Source organism: Denticeps clupeoides, chromosome 20 (genome assembly GCF_900700375.1).
Source record: "Denticeps clupeoides chromosome 20, fDenClu1.1, whole genome shotgun sequence".
Lineage (NCBI taxonomy): Eukaryota > Metazoa > Chordata > Actinopteri > Clupeiformes > Denticipitidae > Denticeps > Denticeps clupeoides.
The window spans coordinates 10457287-10475743 of record NC_041726.1 but is presented as its reverse complement, the minus strand read 5'-3'; the positions used below and the strand labels follow the sequence as shown (position 1 = coordinate 10475743).

General features: G+C 45.6%; 1 protein-coding gene across 5 annotated transcripts in view; it reads left to right on the top strand.

Moving 5' to 3' along the window:
- LOC114769924 (RNA-binding motif, single-stranded-interacting protein 3-like) overlaps positions 1-18457 on the top strand; it is a 103056-nt gene that overhangs the window by 49144 nt on the left and 35455 nt on the right. For all 5 annotated transcript variants that reach the window (XM_028963337.1, XM_028963339.1, XM_028963340.1 and 2 more), the window contains one exon: positions 6751-6842. In XM_028963337.1, the coding sequence (XP_028819170.1) occupies positions 6751-6842 (92 nt within the window). The remainder of the gene's footprint in view (positions 1-6750; positions 6843-18457) is intronic.

The following is an 18457-nucleotide window of genomic DNA, read 5'->3' as shown; positions in this document are numbered from 1 at the left end:
AGGGAGAACCTTGCATGTGGATTAATGAGCCCAATTAGCAATCAGTGCTGGATAATCGATTGATCTTGCAACTTGCAACTCCGCACATCTTCAGATGCATGACACACACACATACGCATACACATGCAGAGATCGCCATCACCACCACAAACGTTTTTCTGTAAGCCAAGCCCCTTCAGGGTTCTAAACTGGCAGAACACCAAAGCCATCGTCAGAATGGGCAGGAGGTCAGAAATAGAAAACCCGCTGCCACATTCCACAAACCAGGGGACCGTTTGTCCCGTCCGCTTCCTGTTTGGCAGCATGGAGCCTCTTTGGCTTCACCACATGGTCAACGATCCCCATCAGCCCAGGGGCCGATGCCCTTAGGGGCCCACAGCACCCAAAACCACGTAAACAAGCTGATAAAAAAAATGACATCCCAGGACACTTAAAGATGAATGGCCTGGTGGCCACGAGTCCAGGAATGGCCACACCCCCAAAATACCCATAAATCCCTATGATGCTTGGGTGGTCACGTTATGAAACGGATGTGGCCGAAGCCTGACCCACAGCATCTCGTGTCATCTTCTGCTTGATTATTTGGGAAAGGATAAATCAGAAGTTCCCACTTCTGCTCCCCGGCCAATGAGAACCAGCTGCAGAAATCCCCGCCTGCCAACCAGAGAACAGCATGTGCAGCACACGCCGGTTCCTTCTTTATTTATATTCCAGCCAAAGGTTTTCCTGCATCTTCAACCAGAAGATGCAACTTAACAAAGATATTTATATAACAAATGCCACACCCAACACCAACATACAAGTGAAGAAGAAGAAAGTGAAGTGATTGTGAAACACTGCAGCACAGCACACGGTGACACAACGAAATGTGTCCTCTGTATTTAATCATCACCCTTAGTGAGCAGAGGGCAGCCATGACAGGCTCCCGAGGAGCAGTATGTGGGGACGGTGCCTTGGCGGATTGGGATTCGAACCCAGAACCTTCTGATTACAGATTAACCACTAGGCCACCACTGCCCCAATAAGTGAATACGTTTTCTTAGTTAATACGTTGTGAAAATATGGCCTTAATGTCATGTGTGCAAAAGTGCGATGAAAATATGGAGAATTTATGAAAATACGTACAATTCCACTCCATGACAAGCTCAGTTCCAGTGATGCTGTAGCATTACGCAGTCTTCATGCATCACTTTGCTTCTAAGTAGTGTTATTTTGAAATATCTTCAAGCCATTTTGATGTGATGAAGATGATAACTATAACAAAACTGTAACATTGTAATATTGTTGACAAATTAAAAGGATACTAAATATGGGTTACAAAATAGATATACAAAATGGATGATCAAGGGCACCTCAGTGGCACCTTGGTGGTTCGGCAACTTTCCAATTACATGTCCATTTCCTTACTCACTTAGGTCACCACTGCCCCCACTAGTCACTAATAAAGTGGTTATTACTGCCAATCATTAATGAAGACTAAAGTGACAGTTTGATGCAAAGACTAGACTAAAACTAAAATTAAGACAGGCCTCCGCCCTGCCTGCCACTCTGCCCGTATAATTCTAAGTCAGGTGAAGTGGCAGCTCTGAACTCCTGAGGGCTGGCAGGAGCCCCATCGTGTTTTTTGGTGTTTTGATATCACCAGGATCATCACTTTGCATCTCTGCTCACGTGGTTGGAACATTTAATTGAATTCTTTGACGAGGCTGGTCTGCTCAGATGAGAAATTGAGTTAGGGCTGTTTGCCTGTTTTGATTCGCCACCATGTTCCTGGGGTTATTAACTTAGAGACGCTCTGCTCCCCCCCCTGCCTTGATGAAGTTAGACCTAATCTGGTAGGAAGGAAGGAAAAAGGAAGGAAGTGTGCAGAAATGAAGTGGAGAGGAGAGGTATGGAGATGGAGACCACGAGTGTTTCCAGACCCACAACACGACGTCTGATAATCTAGACAAAAGAGAGCTTTGTGCAGAGTCTCATAACCGAGGGGGAACAGAATAGGAAACCTGATACCACGGGGAGCAAAGTCTTCTTCACTTTTGTTTTTTATTCACATTTAGTTTTATGCAGTTTGGTTATGTAAACTCCATCTGCTGCGAGGTTGATTGAGGAATTGTTTGTACTGATATCTCATCTCCACCTTCATCAGATTTCCAGAAATGAGAACTCAATGGAATGAATGGTCATTAGTTTATTGAGCAAAAGGACTCCATATCTGTATATACCTCTCTGTGACCCTGGTGTGACCCTGGTATGTGACCCCCCCCCCCCCAATCAGCTCCATTCCTCAGCTCAGGAATGTCAGGGTTCCTAACCAGGATGTTCCAACACATCAACATGATTCCTGATTCCCCTTTTGTGTGTGTGTGTGTGTGTGTGTGTGTGTGTGTGTGTGTGTGTGTGTAGGAGTGTTTGTGTGTGTTTGCATGTATGCGTGTCTCTGTGTGTGTGTGTGTGTGTGTGTGTGTGTGTGCATCAGATCTGGTTTATGTTGTGGACACTGTGCTGACTGGTTAGAGTCACTTGTTCCAAAGATAACATTTTCCGGATCACAAAACACGCAACAGATGTTCTTGACATTCATTCATCATTTTATTCACACACACACACACACACACACACACACACACACACACACACACACACACCACAGTCGAGCACACAAGCAGATGCATAAATGCATGCACAGTTCCACAAACAAACAAAAAGCCCCAAAAAAAACCCAAACCATGAGTTTCAATCTGTCATAAGCACACAGACACACAAACTTACACAACCTCAGACACACACAATTCTGGTTTGGTGTTGTCACCAGGCCTGGCTGAGCAGGAAGGAATGCAGCAGATTCTCTCCTCTGGGCTTCGACTCTCACCAGGCTGGACTTGACTGTTTACTCTCCCAAAATAAGACGGCCACCCCCACCCCGTGAGTTTCACAACTCACCAAAGCCCTAAAATCCGGCTGCAGACCCAACAACCATACAGAGCCTCAAAAACCACCCAGAGCCCCGAAATCCACCCACAACCCCAAAAACCAGCCAAAGCCCCAAAAACCACCTGCAGCCCCAAAAGCCACTCAGAGCCCTGAAAACCAGCCAAAGCCCCAAGAACTACCTGCAGAACCAAAAGCCACCCAAAGTCCCAAAAATCTGCCATAACCATAAAAAAACAGCCGCAGCCCCAAAAATCACCCGAAATTTCAAAACCCACCAGCAGCCACAAAACACAGCTCCAACCTGGAACACCACCCACAACCCAAAATCAAGCCACAGCCCTGAAAACTACCCACAACCCTGGAAACCAGCTGCAGCCCCCAAAAACAACACAATTCACCCACAAACCTGAAATCCACTCAAAGCCTCAAAATACTCCCACATCCCTGAAAAATACCCGAAGCCTCGAAATCCACCCAATGCCTTGAAAACCACTCGGAACCCCGAAAACCAGCTGAAGCCTTGAAAACCACCCGAAGCTTCAAAATCCACCCACATCCCCCAAAACCACCCGCATCCTCGAAAACCACTCAAAGCCTCAAAATGCACCCACATCCCCCAAAACCACCCGCAACCCCACAAACCACTCAAAGCCTCAAAATGCACCCACATCCCAAAAAAACACCCAAAGCCTTGAAATCCACCTGCATCCTCGAAAACTACTAAAAACCTCGAAATGCACCCATATCCCCCAAAACCACCCACATCCCCAAAAACCAGTCAAAGCCTCAAAATCCACCCACAACCCTGAAAACCAGTCAAAGCCTTCAAATCCATCTGCAACCCTGTAAACCACCCAAAGCTTGAAAATCCACCCGAAGCCTTGAAATCCACCCGCATCCCCCAAAATCGCCCAAAGCCTCGAAATGCAACCTCGTACCCCAAAATCGTCCGCAACCCCAAAAACCCCCCGAAGCCTCAAAATGCAATTGCATCCCCCAAAACCACCTGCAACCCCAAAATCCACCTAAAGCTTCAAAATCAACCCACATCCTCGAAAACCACTCAAAGCCTCGAAATGCACCCACACCCCCCCCAAAACCACCTGCAACCCCGAAAACCACTCATAGCCTCGAAATGCAACCTCGTACCCCAAAATCACCCGCAACCCCAAAAACCACCTAAAGCTTCAAAATCAACCCACATCCTCTAAAACCACTCAGAGCCTCGAAATGCACCCACATCCCCCCCAAACGACCCGCAACCCCGAAAACCACTCAAAGCCTCGAAATGCAACCGCATCCCCCAAAACCACCCGCAACCCCAAAAACCACCTGAAGCCTCGAAAAAAGATTCCAGTTTTGCCGTGGTCTGTTTTTTTGCCATGCGCTTGATGCTCGCCCTCCCCGCCAGGAGGATTTTGTGCTGAGTATCACACATTATCTCCATCTCCTCTAATTGGAAGTAATAAATCAGCTGATTATATATTGAGCAGTGAGAATAAGAGTTATTTCCCGGCTATGCCATACAATTTTTAAAACATTAGCGACGTTTTCATAATGACTTTTCTTAATTTGTCGTAAAGTATGAAATTAGGCCCTTAATTGATTAATTGCCTGCATTCCTCCCCGTGTGTGTGCTGGAGTTAAAATGCTGATGGGCGTGTGGTGGAATTTGTGCAGGATCTGTGCACTGTATTCATGCATTCAACAGAATATTCAACATAAGCCACACCCACCTGCACTTCCTGCATAAGTGTCCTGCAGCCAGTCCCATCATTTCATAGACCATATTTCAGCCAGCATCGGCGGCGGATGCTCACAGCCCATCGTGAAAAAATCGACATCACAATACATGTATGTGAAATGAGGGGAGGCGACCAGAACGAAAAGCAAAAAGTGCAAAGCAGCATCTTGTGTGCGTGTGTTTGCATGTGTGTGTCTGTGTGTAGTAGGACCATCATTGTTGGTTATAAGACCTTTGCGTGACCTGTGTTGTTCAGTGTTATATTTCATTTACTTTCTAACAGACTCCTTTTGCAACAAAGACTAAACACACACACACACACACACACACACACACACAGACCCCTGCATTTGATCAAATCAGCACAGCCACTCCCCTGCAAGGGATGTAATATTATTCCGTCCGTTCTCCGGCTGTCAAGGCAATTTGGGCGGAGCCACAGATTCTCTTCCTTTATACTGATTATTCCAAGATTCCTTGTAACAGACGGGGTGGAGGCGCCGCTTCCGTTCCGTTTATACTGAGATGAAGGTGATTTGACTGGATGGTGCTCTCGCCGTGGCTGACCTGCCCGGGCTTCCTCTGATGGTGTGAGGATCAATAATCTCCTCCGCTACTCTTCTCAGCAGAGGGAAAGTAGGACAGCAGCCTTCAGCTCCACGCCGTAGCTTTCTAGCCACAATCCCCCGCAGACCACCTTTTGATGAGCCCGTCCTAATTATGTTTTATTTCTCAGATGTGGAAGTCAAAGGTTGCAGACTTTGTTTGACCCAGCACCAGTTTTCCATGAACTTTGCTGTAGCCCCATCCCAGCTAGATCTGAAGCTTCAGCTGCAGACCAGCAGTGTTCACTTCAGCCAAGCTGTCCATCCGGCATCACGATCGGCATGAAAAGCATTACATGACAATTTGAGAACCTGTCCTGTGTCTCTCATTTTAATGTGAAACATCTTTCGACCTTCTAGATACTCAGTGGACCATTTACATTTAATTTACATTTACAGCATTTACCAGGCGTCCTTATCCAGAGCGACTTACAATCAGTAGTTACAGGGACAGTCCCCCCCTGGAGCAACTTAGGGTTAAATGTCTTGCTCAGGGACACAATGGTAGTAAGTGGGATTGGGTCTCCTGGTTCACAGGCGAGTGTCTTACCCACTAGGCTACTACCACCTATACAACCTTACAGTTTTTTCAGTCGCAAACAAGCATTTGTCATAACAAGTGGCACAATTTTCAAACCTCTTGATACACCGTGCACACCATCGATCTGCCTTGGCAATACCATTCACAAATTTCATGTCGTTTTCACCCAATATGCAGCCAGTCAACACATTTCTTTAATGCAGACAAGCTGTTTTTCCATCTTTTTTGTGGGTGTATGCTGTTGTATGGTTTTGTTCACTGTAGGCGATACAATAAAACTTGTACACAGTAAAAAAAAAAAAAAAAAAAAAGATTTTTGATTGCTCTTGGAACCTTGTGAATTGAAAACATGTATTATTGTTTGAGAGAATATTCTAGTCTATCTACGGTGTTTTAGTTTGTGTTTAGTGTATACAGAGGAAGGTGTGTTGTATTTTGAAATGTTTTGCTGTAAATCTAACAAAGTGCTAAACAAAAATATGTATTTAGCCAATTGTGTTTTGTAGATTTGTGTCTGTGTTAAGTGTTTGGGGAAAATATCTGATGAAAATATCTGATGTTGTTACAACATCACCTTGTAATTTTATGAAAACGAAGCAGCGCTACAGGCCCCGCTCCAAACTTGTATTTGAACTCTTGTGATTCAGGTTGCAGTCTGTGGTGTGAGGTCTTTCTTCTGGCCTCCATGGTGTGATGCTAAGACGGAACTTGCTGATCCATCATCAGATGGAGGTGATCACATGATGATGAGATCGTCTCAAGTTCAGTCTGTTCTTTGTGGGCCAGTCGCATTAATCTCGATGGGAATTCGTTTTTATTTTTCCTGGTACTTCTTCAGTGTTCCTCCATGCATCACCCTGATGTCCTGACTGAGTGGTGAGTTTTCCTGCAGCATGTTTTCACGCTAATCATGTATCTTCTCTTTGCAGGTTATGGCTTTGTGGACTTTGACAGCCCGGCTGCAGCGCAGAAGGCCGTTTCCTCCCTCAAAGCAACGGGAGTCCAGGCCCAGATGGCCAAGGTGAGATGGGCGTGGCCCACTTCCTGTCAGTAGGGGCTGTGGTGCCTGTCCACTTTATTAGGTACAGCACTCGATGTGCTTCGCTGCTGTGCTCTTCATCAGGCATGATGTCGATGGCTTGTGAGGTGAGGTGGGTGGTGGGAAGTTGGTATTGGGTGGAGTAGAGGGTGGGGTTCTCCAGCCAACACACACTGAATACCAGCAGCTGGCTGGGCGGACCCAATAAAATGTGTGTGTGTGTGTGTGTGTGTGTGTGTGTGTGTTAACAGCAGTCAGACACTTGACTCTTCACTCGTACCAGTTCCTGTTTTATGAGGAAGCAATTTTGACTTTTATTACTTGCTCAAGGATACAGAGACTAATAGTCCAGGCCTCTCGAAACACACACTCTCTCAGAGCTAAAAGAGTGTGTGTGTGTCTGTGTGTCAGTGTGTGTGTGTGTCACATGCCATATAAAATATTAAAACTCAATAAAAGCCAGAGCTGATAAATGTGCAAGAGAGGCGACACCACGACCCCCACAACCTCAACAGGAAATGAAGATTCATCTCCCCATTTTACTTCTACTGTCCCTCAAGCACCTCACACACACAGACATGAGGAATGAAGCATGTGTTTATTTGTGAATTTAATGAAATGTATGAACATTTCAGTTCCTTTTGTCTGTTTACTTGTGATCATCATTCGAGGCTGATCCAGGCCCCGCCCTCTGGAATAAGTGCTGGTGCACAGTCAGCAAGGGATGATCTGATTGGCCACTGGCTGTGTAATTGGGTTAATTGCTAAACCATTTCTCATCAGTAATCTCCCATAATACTCCTCTGTATGTAAATGAGGTGCAGGTGAATGTCTCAATAGAACATGGACACACAAACACAACATACTTACACAAATACACACACACATGACTGTCCCCCACCCAGGCTCAGAGAGATGAAGTACAGTTATACTGGCTCACACAGGTCAGGATATTTCTACTCTCAGCCCTTCCTCTGATATTCTATTCTCTGATGAGTTTTATAATGTTCTAACCATTTCTTCTCCACATATTACACGTTCTGAGGAGAAGGAACCTACAGTTACCATCATTTTTAACGAGCATGCAGCCTGATTGTATCTGAAGTGTGAATTTGAACCAAAAAGCGCGACTCTTAGCAGCTGCACTGCAGCTTCTCAGCCTTCTGCTGGCATCTCACCTCCTGATCTCACTGTCTGAGTTCACGGTGCACGGATCACAGGAACTTCTGAAGGGCAAAGACTTGGTCTCGGAGCGAAACGGGGGGGGCGAGAGAGAGAGAGAGAGCGACGGACCATCTGACTGCAGACCTCCGCCTGTCTCTGCCTTCTAATTACACTTCAATCATCGTCAGCGCGCCGCGTGCGGTAAATTATTGTGGGGAGTCGTGTAGTGAGGCGGGGGTGGAGCCGCTATCAGCAGTGTCATCACAGTTAATGAAGAGAGTTCCACACATTCTACTGCTGCAGAACCAACACTGAGATGCTCTGCTGTCATATGACCTAAAAACAAGTATGTTATGAAATTGAGTACATTTATTTGGCTATGATTGTTGTAGCGTTCATTACAGAAGAAATATTCTTCTACTCGGAAACTCAGAGGTAGAAAATGTTGAAGAAATAACTTGGACCAGGTCAGTCAGGTAATGGGTGACATCACCACTTGCTAGAACATTCTCACATCCTCACTCCCATCAGGGACGTCTAATCCCCTCTCTTGGATTCCAAGATGTTGGAGCAGTAGGAGAAGGTCATCAGACACCAAGGTGAAGAGATGGAGAGACTGTAGGTGGAGATGATGAAGATGATGGTTGATCATCCGGCCTCTGATTCCATGGACCATGGGTTCCACACCTCTTCAGATGCCAACGTCGCCGTTTTCAGCGTTGTCGTTTGTAATTCACTGTGAAATGTAACACCATTAAGGTGGTCTCCGCCTGCCGCTCCCTCCACCCACTGTGCAGAGCTTACACCCTCCACTGACAGATCTGTCAGCGCAGGTTTGTGTTCCCAGCGCTGCAGAAAAGCCTCTGTGCATAATTAAGATTTAATGCTAATTTCCAGCGTGGCTGTTCACTCGCTCCGACTCTCAGATGGAGGAGGAGGAGGTGGAGGAGACGCACTGCTGCCAGAGCGACAGTTTAGAGGCACTAACATGACAAAAATTAATCAGGGAGCGTTGAGATAGAGGGCTGAAGATCTGCCTGTTCCTCTTCATCGTCCACTCGGTCATTTTAATGTTCACATTCACACACTGTAATACACAGTACAACCCCACCAACCACTGACATTTAAAACTTTATTAAACAAAAAAACCTTCCATTAGTTCCACCCACACACTTTCGGGGCTCTCTGAAAGAGAGTTGGGATTCAACAAAATGTAAAAGAGTTTGGAAATAACAGAATATAACAGAGTTGTGATGTAACATAATTTAACAGCGTAGGGACGTAACAGAATACAACAGCGTAGGGACGTGTCAGAATTTAACAGCGTTGGGACATCACAGAATTTATCAGCGTTGGGACGTAGCAGAATTTAACAGAGTTGGGACGTAGCAGAATTTAGCAGCATTGGGACATAACAGAATTTAACAGAGTTGGGACATAACAGAATTTAACGGAGTTGGGACATAACAGAATTTAACGGAGTTGGGACATAACAGAATTTAATGGAGTTGGGACACAGCAGAATTTAACAGATTTGGGACGTAATACAATTTAGCAGTGTTGGGACGTAACAGAATTTAACGGAGTTGGGACGTAATACAATTTAGCAGTGTTGGGACGTAACAGAATTTAACGGAGTTGGGACGTAATAGAATTTAGCAGCGTTGGGACGTAAAAGAATTTAATGGAGTTGGTACGTAATAGAATTTAACAGCGTTGGGACGTAATAGATTTTAGCAGTGTTGGGACGTAACAGAATTTAACGGAGTTGGTACGTAATAGAATTTAACAGCATTGTGACATAATAGATTTTAGCAGTGTTGGGATGTAACAGAATTTAATGGAATTGAGACGTAACAGAATTTAACGAAGTTGGGACATAACAGAATTTAACAGAGTTCGGACAACAGAATTTAACTGTGTTGGGACGTAACAGAATTTAACAGCGTTTGGACGCAACAGTTTGGATTGCACAAAATATAACAGTTGGGATGGAATCAAATGTATCAAAGTTGGGATGTAACAGCATGTAACAGAGCTGTGATGAAGCAGAATGCTTTCGGAAATAATAATTACTATAGTACTTCTCCATCCATGGTACATTATTTACATTTTTTCATTAATCATTATCCAGAACAGCTGTCACGACTACGGACTTACGGGGAAAGGAAGCGCAGAGGTCTGACATGCTGGGAAGGGGTTTTATTATAACAAACAATAAACAAACATAAACGCGGCTCGGTGGCCGAAAACAGTTTAACTAAATGAAAGAACATAAACGAGCCCGCAGGCGTGTGACGATTGCCAGAACTCAAAAACACATTCACATACGTGCTCTAACGTCCACGAAAATGCCGTCCCTCTCGAAGGGGCGGAAATCTAGGGTATATAAGCGCTGTCAGGATTGGCCACCGGTGATTAGCACAGCTGCAGTCAATCCTGACAACAGCTTTACAAAATTTGAGAATACTTTTAGAAAATATCTGTTTCACAAGTTCACACAACTTCATATTAGTCGACAATCATATGAAGGTAATGTGGCCTTCTTCTTGTAGGTTTGGAGACAAATCACGTTGATGTTTTTTCTGTGTCAAATCCCGTTGTCCATGTTCTGTCTCTGTTTGTTCCGGTGTTCCATCTCTCTCCTGTAATCTCCGTCTCTGCGGAGCTCTGATGAAAATCACAGACTCGTCGTGTTGAATTACGCTGACAGTTCCCATTTCCAGCCGCTTCAATCAAATCAGAGTCAGTTGGAGGGGCCATGAGTGAAGGGCCCGTGATGGGTCAGCTCTGTCATGCCAGCTACTCTCATTCTGGCAATAAGGAACATACATCAGAGTACCACTTAGGGCTTTAGTTCAGTGTGTGTGTGTGTGTGTGTGAGATCGGTTGACATCACTAATCCTCACTAATAGTATCGCTCCTGGTGTTGGTGTTGATGTGTGGGAGACTTGTTAGATGCCATTAAGCCCTCTATAAGTGGCTTTTTCATGTTCGTTTTAATCCGATACGTGTCACATCACATCCTGATCTCCTCTGAGCACAGAACGACGTTCCTGAAGACTGTGTTGCCAGATTGGCACAGTTTCACACATAATTTGGGAGGTTTTCTTTCCTACCTAGAGTTAAAATAAGGTTTCAGAAATTATTTTTTTGTTTGTTTTTCTACACAATTTCAGCAAATTTGCAAAGGTAATGTAAAAATAACTAATCAATAAACACAAAGGCATCTCTATCAGACAACATGAGTAGATCATTCCGCCAGGAAGGAACCATGAACGATAAGAGGAGCATGGTGATGAGAGCAGTGTTCGCTTTAGGCTGCTTTTAAATGACAAGTGATGCCTTGCTTGAAGTTCTCAGTAAAATATGGTTGGTGCTTAGTAATGTTTTATGTTTTATTTTTTTATTTTGTTAACTGTGTATAATTCAAATAATCCAGACTACAGTCAGTAGTGACAGGACCAGTCCCACTGGAGACACTCAGGGTTAAGTGTCTTGCTCAGGGACACAGTGATAGTAAGTGGGGTTTGAACCTGGAATTTTGTGGTCTGGTTTATAGGTGTGTGTCTAACCCACTAGGCTACTACCAGTTCTACTACTGGTAGTATAATCAGTACATGCCCAAACTGTAGAGAGTTCCAAAATCAGTGCTGCATTCGGTTCTTTTCTGCTGTTTCATTTCAGGCGCTGACATCTGATCCATCTAAACATGTTCCCTCTGTGTTGGTGGAACACTTCTGCTCCGTGTCAGCATTGCATGTTCTCTTTGATGGTGATGTGCAGCGTTCTTGTTTCTCTTGTGTCCATTCTGTCTATGTTCTGTATGGATCTTTTTTCTCCTGTCCCTGTGTCACTTCTCTACTTCCTGTTATGCTTGTTTTTGTGTCTGTGTGTCACATGTCCATGTTGGAACTCAAAGAAGTTTCTGCAAAATACTAACATGATGCTTTCAAGGAATAAGGAACAACAGGATATTGGCTATTTGTGTGAGCGGGCATGTTTGTTTTTGCTGCGGAGCTCCTCTGATTGTTAGCAGATGTTCCGTGCTCTGGGACTGTGTGTTAAGAAATCTGGGGAGTAGATCAGTGTCAGATCAGAATCAGGCCTCGTCCAGCAAGTTCCACCTCAGGTTACCAGTCACATGATCGTAATGAAGCAAAGACTCACTGATGGAGGCTTCAGGTAGAGAACTTTAGATCAGCTGACAGTTGGCGCTGAAGGAGAAGTCGGCAGTGACGTTCTGAAGGAGGAAGCCTCCCAGACGGGAACAGACGGCCGGGCCAGGATGCTGCCATGTTGAATAACGATCGTTCAGCCAGATTGAGTTTGCAGTCAGGGAAGCCGTCCTGCGTGTGATGAACCACCGCTCGACTCCAACACGTTCTCATCCATCTGGCCTTGGCTCAGTTTGGGCGCGGCGCAGCGTTTCGCGACCCTAACTTCCCTCATTACACTGTTCTACATGCAGCGTTGCGCCGCCGCGGTGCAGAGAAATAAAGGAACGTGTCGTAATTAAAAGCGAGATTAAATCCCCACTTTTAGACCAGTTCATCAGTCACCATGGAAACAATCACACTCGTACAGATGCGAGGTTTTGCCACGATGCCGGGGGGTGAGGATGTGCGTGGGAATGGAGCAGATCTCCGCGGTGAGGAGCCGTGAGAGTGATGGCGGGAGGAACCTGCGAGTCCCACCGATCCGCAGGAAGGAGAAATGTTCCTCCAATCTAATTACAGGCCAATCAAGTCGAAATGTGAGTAATCCGAGGCCTGCACCAACATGGCTAATTTCATTCCCTTAGCGTTCGCCGCGAGGAGGGGCTAGCACGTACCACCTAGCTGGTAGCGGCTGCGCCCCGTTCGCTCAAAATTCTGCTACCATCTGCGTCGTAATAAGCACCCCGCGTCCTTCCCGGGTTCTCCTAACATGATTACACTCTGTTGACTTGTTTCTTTTCTTCATTATGCTAATCTTCTGCTATTCCTCTGCGCAGAACAACGATGACGGATTGGCCGGGTCCCGCGTGGTTTTTAAATCTGCTGCCGTATGTTCCCTCAGGAGCCAGGAACGTTCTCATTATGGGTGGGGCATGGGTTGTTCTACGTGTCCAGAAATGGACCATTCATGTAAGAATCACATTCCTGTGATGTCCTAAAGAAGATGAATCTGGTTCGTTCACCACTGGGTGGAGAAGACATGGTCCTGAACGTCTCTGTGATGTTGGTATCCTGTGTGGAGGAAATCGCTGTTTCTCTGGAATTCTGCATGGGTATCGTCTCTTTGGGACGTTGATTCCAGGAACAGTCGGCACAGGAACAGGAACATCTGAGAGTGAGTGAGAAGAGAAGACGCTCCAGGCCAACTCATTGCCAACCATGTCCTTTTACTAGAACCATAATTTACTAGAACCAGATCACTGTGGAGATGAGGAATGTTGTCATGCAACTGAAATTTCACAGCATGAAAGAAAAGGATGACAAAATTTTGTCTCCAAAACATGGAGACTAAAGCAAGATGTGGGACAGAGGAGTTGGAGAAAACAGTGGAGAAGTGCAGCTACATTATGGAAGGGGAACTGGTACATAAATTCCACCTCTGTACACTCCTCTGTACAAAAGCATCCACGTTATCATCATCACTTGTTGGAACGTTCTAAACAATGAGAAGTCCAGGGCATCATAACAACGTTAGAGACCAGACTGTTGCTTCCTGGCTGTGAACCTGAACTCCAGATAAACGCTGCGATGTAACTCTGTGTTGATCTGGAAATTTATGTATATTGGATGGTCCACCAGCAGTCTAATGAAGTGTGTGAAAATGTCTTTAAATAGAGGTGATTAACGCGAGAACGTCTGGAATCACACTAGTGACATATGCTGCCGTTGGCAATCATGATGCTGACGTTGGAGCATATGGTCCAGTGTTTCCTCTCAGATCTTCTTAGTTTTTTTCTCCGTAAGTAAAAAACGTTTTTAAGAGAACATGATGCAAATGGTGGCATGGTGTGGAAAACTGATCATGAGAGCAGAGCCCACCTCTAAGCATCCCTGAAGACACACTTAGAATACACACACATACACACACACACACACAGTCCCATTAGCACTAGCAACCCACAGCACCCTGTGCCAGCTCCATTTGAATAAAGAGCTTTTAATGGAGTTGGGGTTAGTGCCACCCTACCTGGCACGCTGCAGCTGGAGAACAGACCAGCGATCGATAACTGCGATGCACAGCGTGTGTGTATTTTGAATGCATTTTTTATGCTTTTTTATGTTTTGTATGTTTTTGTATGCAACATTTTTTAGAGATTTAAGAACATATACCATACTGATGGTAGCACACCACACTGCAGGGACCAGTAAGGATTTTTCTTCATAATTCTGTGTGTGTTCTGGACCTTTTTTTTTTTCTTGACCTTTAAATGCAGCCCTTAGCATCTCCCGTAGCTGCTTGTACACAGACAGACACAACAAGAGAAACACTAATTAGCCCACACACCCGGCTCCAGAGACCTAAAGGCCAGCCTGGCATTTGGGCAGCAAAGTGGCACCGTCATCAGCACCAGCCATCACATGCTGTCCCCCTGCCCTCGTTACCATGCCCTTCATCTGCGGACGGTCCACTCACTTCCATCAAGATCCACCTACACACACCCACACACACGTGCAGCCTGGGAAATGCCGTTGTTGGATTATTAATGTTGAGTCTTCAGCAGCGTGGCCGCAAGTAGCATAATCAGCTAATAATGAGCCATCAACACTAAGCACCTGATAATTGGCTCCCCCTTGACTTTTGTTCTTAAGACTTCTTGCCCTTCGTGTTTTTTTTTTTTTTTTTTTCTCATCGCTCCATCTGGGGGTGGTGGGGTTTCCCTTGAGCGCCTGTCCTCCTGCGCAGCCAACTCTCCCAGAGCCTCTGGCCTTTCTCCTCAGGAGGAGGTCCTCCAACTCAGGTAGGCGGAGAAGGTGGGGGTGGAGACTGGGGGAGTAAATAAGCCAAGCCGTACCAACGTCTCGTTCCCTTGTATACGTACCTTCAGTAAAACTGCAGAGAACAAAGTCATTTTCAAAATAGTTTCACTGACTCACATTGAAATGCATTCAAGAGGGCGTTGGCACATCCTGCCGAGAAAAGAACACTGTCTGTCCAAATGTGAGCATCCAGGCTTCAGGTAAAATAAATGCAAATTTCCACTAGGAGCCTTACTGGATCAGCACCTGCATGGGTGCATACGTCCTCATGCATGTCAGTGTGTATGACTGTAGAAGGAATAAAGACCCCTGCTATGTTACTGGCACTGTGATGGATGGCTCTTGCGGTGCCGTGCTCCCTAGGTGATTTCCTCGCCTCTTACTGCTTCCTCCTGGTTGATCCATCTCTCTCTGTCTCCCTTCTATAACCGAGTATGACCCCTGAAAGGTTCATGTATTGGTCCCCATGCTGAATATCATTAAGGGTCCAGCTGGAACCATCCCAACAATGTCAGTAATCCATTCTGTGTGTTGTATGATGCGTAACTTCAATCAGATTTATTTAAATTTGAGTACAGCAGGTCTGAGGAAACAGCAGCAGGGATTTTCAAAGCTGAAAGTAAGACACTCCACACTGGACCTGACGACTGTGGCCCATCTGCTGCTGGCAGCCCTGAGGTTGAGGTAGTGGCTGTGTTGGTAATGCAATGACGTCTTGTATTTACATGGCCTATAAAGCTGGAGCAGTTAGACAGTGATTCTCATGGAGTGAAGTGGGTACCAGCATTCCATAATCACAAGAAGGAAGAGTGTAGCAGCAAATGGAGGACCAAAGATCCTTGACCATGAATTCCAGTCCTGTTCCTGGAAGCCCCTGTAAGGAATGTTTTTTTTTCTGAAGGCCTCCAGGAACAGGAATGTGTGGGAATGTTATGTAGGTATTGATGGACGTTGATTTTGAGGATCTTAAATTCCAACAAATCAAGAGTGGACAAAGCATCAAGCCTTGTGGTGTCATGGTAACCGTAGATATAATGAAATCGGGGTTGTTGGTCATTGTTTGTAGATCAGCAGAATCTTTGTAGATGAAGAGGTGCTACTCAAGCGTTAGAGAAAAGGCAGGACTTAGTGATGTGTATCAGACGTGTCAGAAAGGATCCAAAGCACAGATGGTGACACAGTGGGAGTGGAATTATTCACCTCAGTTCATGAAGGGAATATTGAAAGAGAATTTACGGGGGTATCAAGCAAGGTAACTTTCATCTCATACAGGATGCTGAAGCCATCTGCTGACATGCAGAGTCACTTACATTCTGAGTTTATGTGTCTTTTTTAACTTTCAGTAGAAGTAGCTGATGGACACATGACATGCCAAGTGAGATTTAGAATCCCAGAACCACATACTGTCACTATTCGACATTTAAATACAAACATGGGAGATGTTAGCACACAAAAAACAGACGTCTCCAATGGCAACAGGGCTCCACAGGAAATGGCCGCTGCCTTTTACGAGTCAGGTTGGTAAACAGGCTAAAAAAAAATCTTTCTCGGGTTTTGGGTTTTCCAGGTGTCCCACATCCTGATGTTTGTTTTTCCCATTAATCAGGTACTGGTTTCCCTCTCTGTTTAAAGCTTTCTTGGTTTGGTTTACACCAGAGAAAAAAAATCACAAATTCTCTTGTTCATATTCATTGTGTGTTTTTGTTCTTCTTCCTTGGACATGGTGGAAAAAATGGACATGGTGTCATGTAGAACAATGGGCCAAACTTTTGTCAAAAACGAACCATGCTGGTTAACACATCACCGCTAGCATCGACAGGACGGGCAGCCTAACACCCACTTCCCAGCTCTGTCCGAAGAGGAATGTTGAGCCGGAACTGTCACACACGACAGAAGGGACCGCAAGCATGCGGGGAGAGGAGAATGAAGGGCAGGGTGGACAAGAGCGTGGACACAGGAGAAGAGGGTGAAGTAGACTGAAACACTGAACCTGACAGATAGATGCTGCATGGGGTTGAGAGAGGCATATTTCAGGCCGATGGGTGAATCTGAAGAGGCAAGATGGCGAAACGGCACAGAAGAGTTGTGGATTGGGAAGCTGAGCCCATCTGACATCAACGCAGGTTTACGGAAAGTCTTCTGTGTTGCCAGCATCTTTCGCCTGTTTACTGTGGCGTACGCCCGACTCTGCTTCCATTAAAACGCCTACGGGGTGCCATTAAGCGTCTCCTGGGGCGAAACGTTGACATTTCCCCCTCTAAGCGCTGCTTTGTACAGGAACCGCAGTGGAAAAGTAATGGCAGCCTCGCACCAGAATGTTCTATTTGTATGTTTGGGAAGGAGACCGACAGCCTTCCAGCGGTTTGCCTCGTAGCTGAAAATGTGTAATACCTGCATAATACAAGAGCCCCTTAAATTACATGCTGTGAATACGTGTTTGAAGACCCGTCGAGTTTCTAAAGAAACCATCTGCATGCTCCCAGAAAAGCCTGGCTTTTCCCTGTATCCTTTCCCTGCCTCCTTAGGGTTACCCAGGTTGTCTTCTCTTCGTACCTTCTACCTGCCATCAATTTGAATCCTAAAAGATGCCAAGGTTTTCCCTCAATGACAAGTATTGCGAAGTCTTGCCAGGATCAGTAAAATGAAGAAGGAGCTAAGGTCTTTCGTCGTGATTAAGAGGGTTAGGTTAACCTGACCGACCGCAGCAACTATTATCTGTCAAATCTGCCAAAATCTTTTCTTTTTTGTTTGTCTGTTTCTTTTGGCCTCCATTTTTACCAACCTGAAAGCGTGAATTTAATCCGTAGCCAGCAGGCCTCCTTTTCTCCCATTCTTTTGAAAGAGGAGGACATCAGCCATAAACGCTCTCAGCAGGGAAGCTTTCTGACTGCCACAGGTCATCGGGGCTGAGAGTGGGGTGCTGTTTATGGCATGGAAGCCAGGAGAGGGGAATGGATGGCGAGCCAAGTCAAGTCAAGTCAGGGTTTTACTGCCAGTACAGTGACAAGACAGTGAGGTACAAGACACGTGATGTCACATGTTGTCTGAGGCCAGAGAGGTCCCGAGTGCTGGTGGAAGGCGTTATTCGTTCAAATAAAACCAGAGTCACCCTCTCACTGCTCAGAAGCTCGTCTCCTGGTTTTCTAGAGTGACAGCTCTGGGAGTTGATCACGCTCACCGAAATCACAGCGCTGCCTTTATCTTGCAGAATGGTGCGAAGCACATTTAAAAACGCCTGGTTTTGGAATGGAAATGTTTCGAGGATTTGCAAGCAGTGACAGCAGCTTGAGCTCCGAAGATCTGGCCTGAGGTTCAGCAGCTTTCATCACTGCATGTTGAGATGCGGTGATTCGGTTAGGATACACCAGAGAAAGTGGAGGAGGTTTTTCTGCAGCTGATTTGACTCATCAGCACCTTAGAAGGTCATACACACTAGAATGGGATGGATCTTCTTCA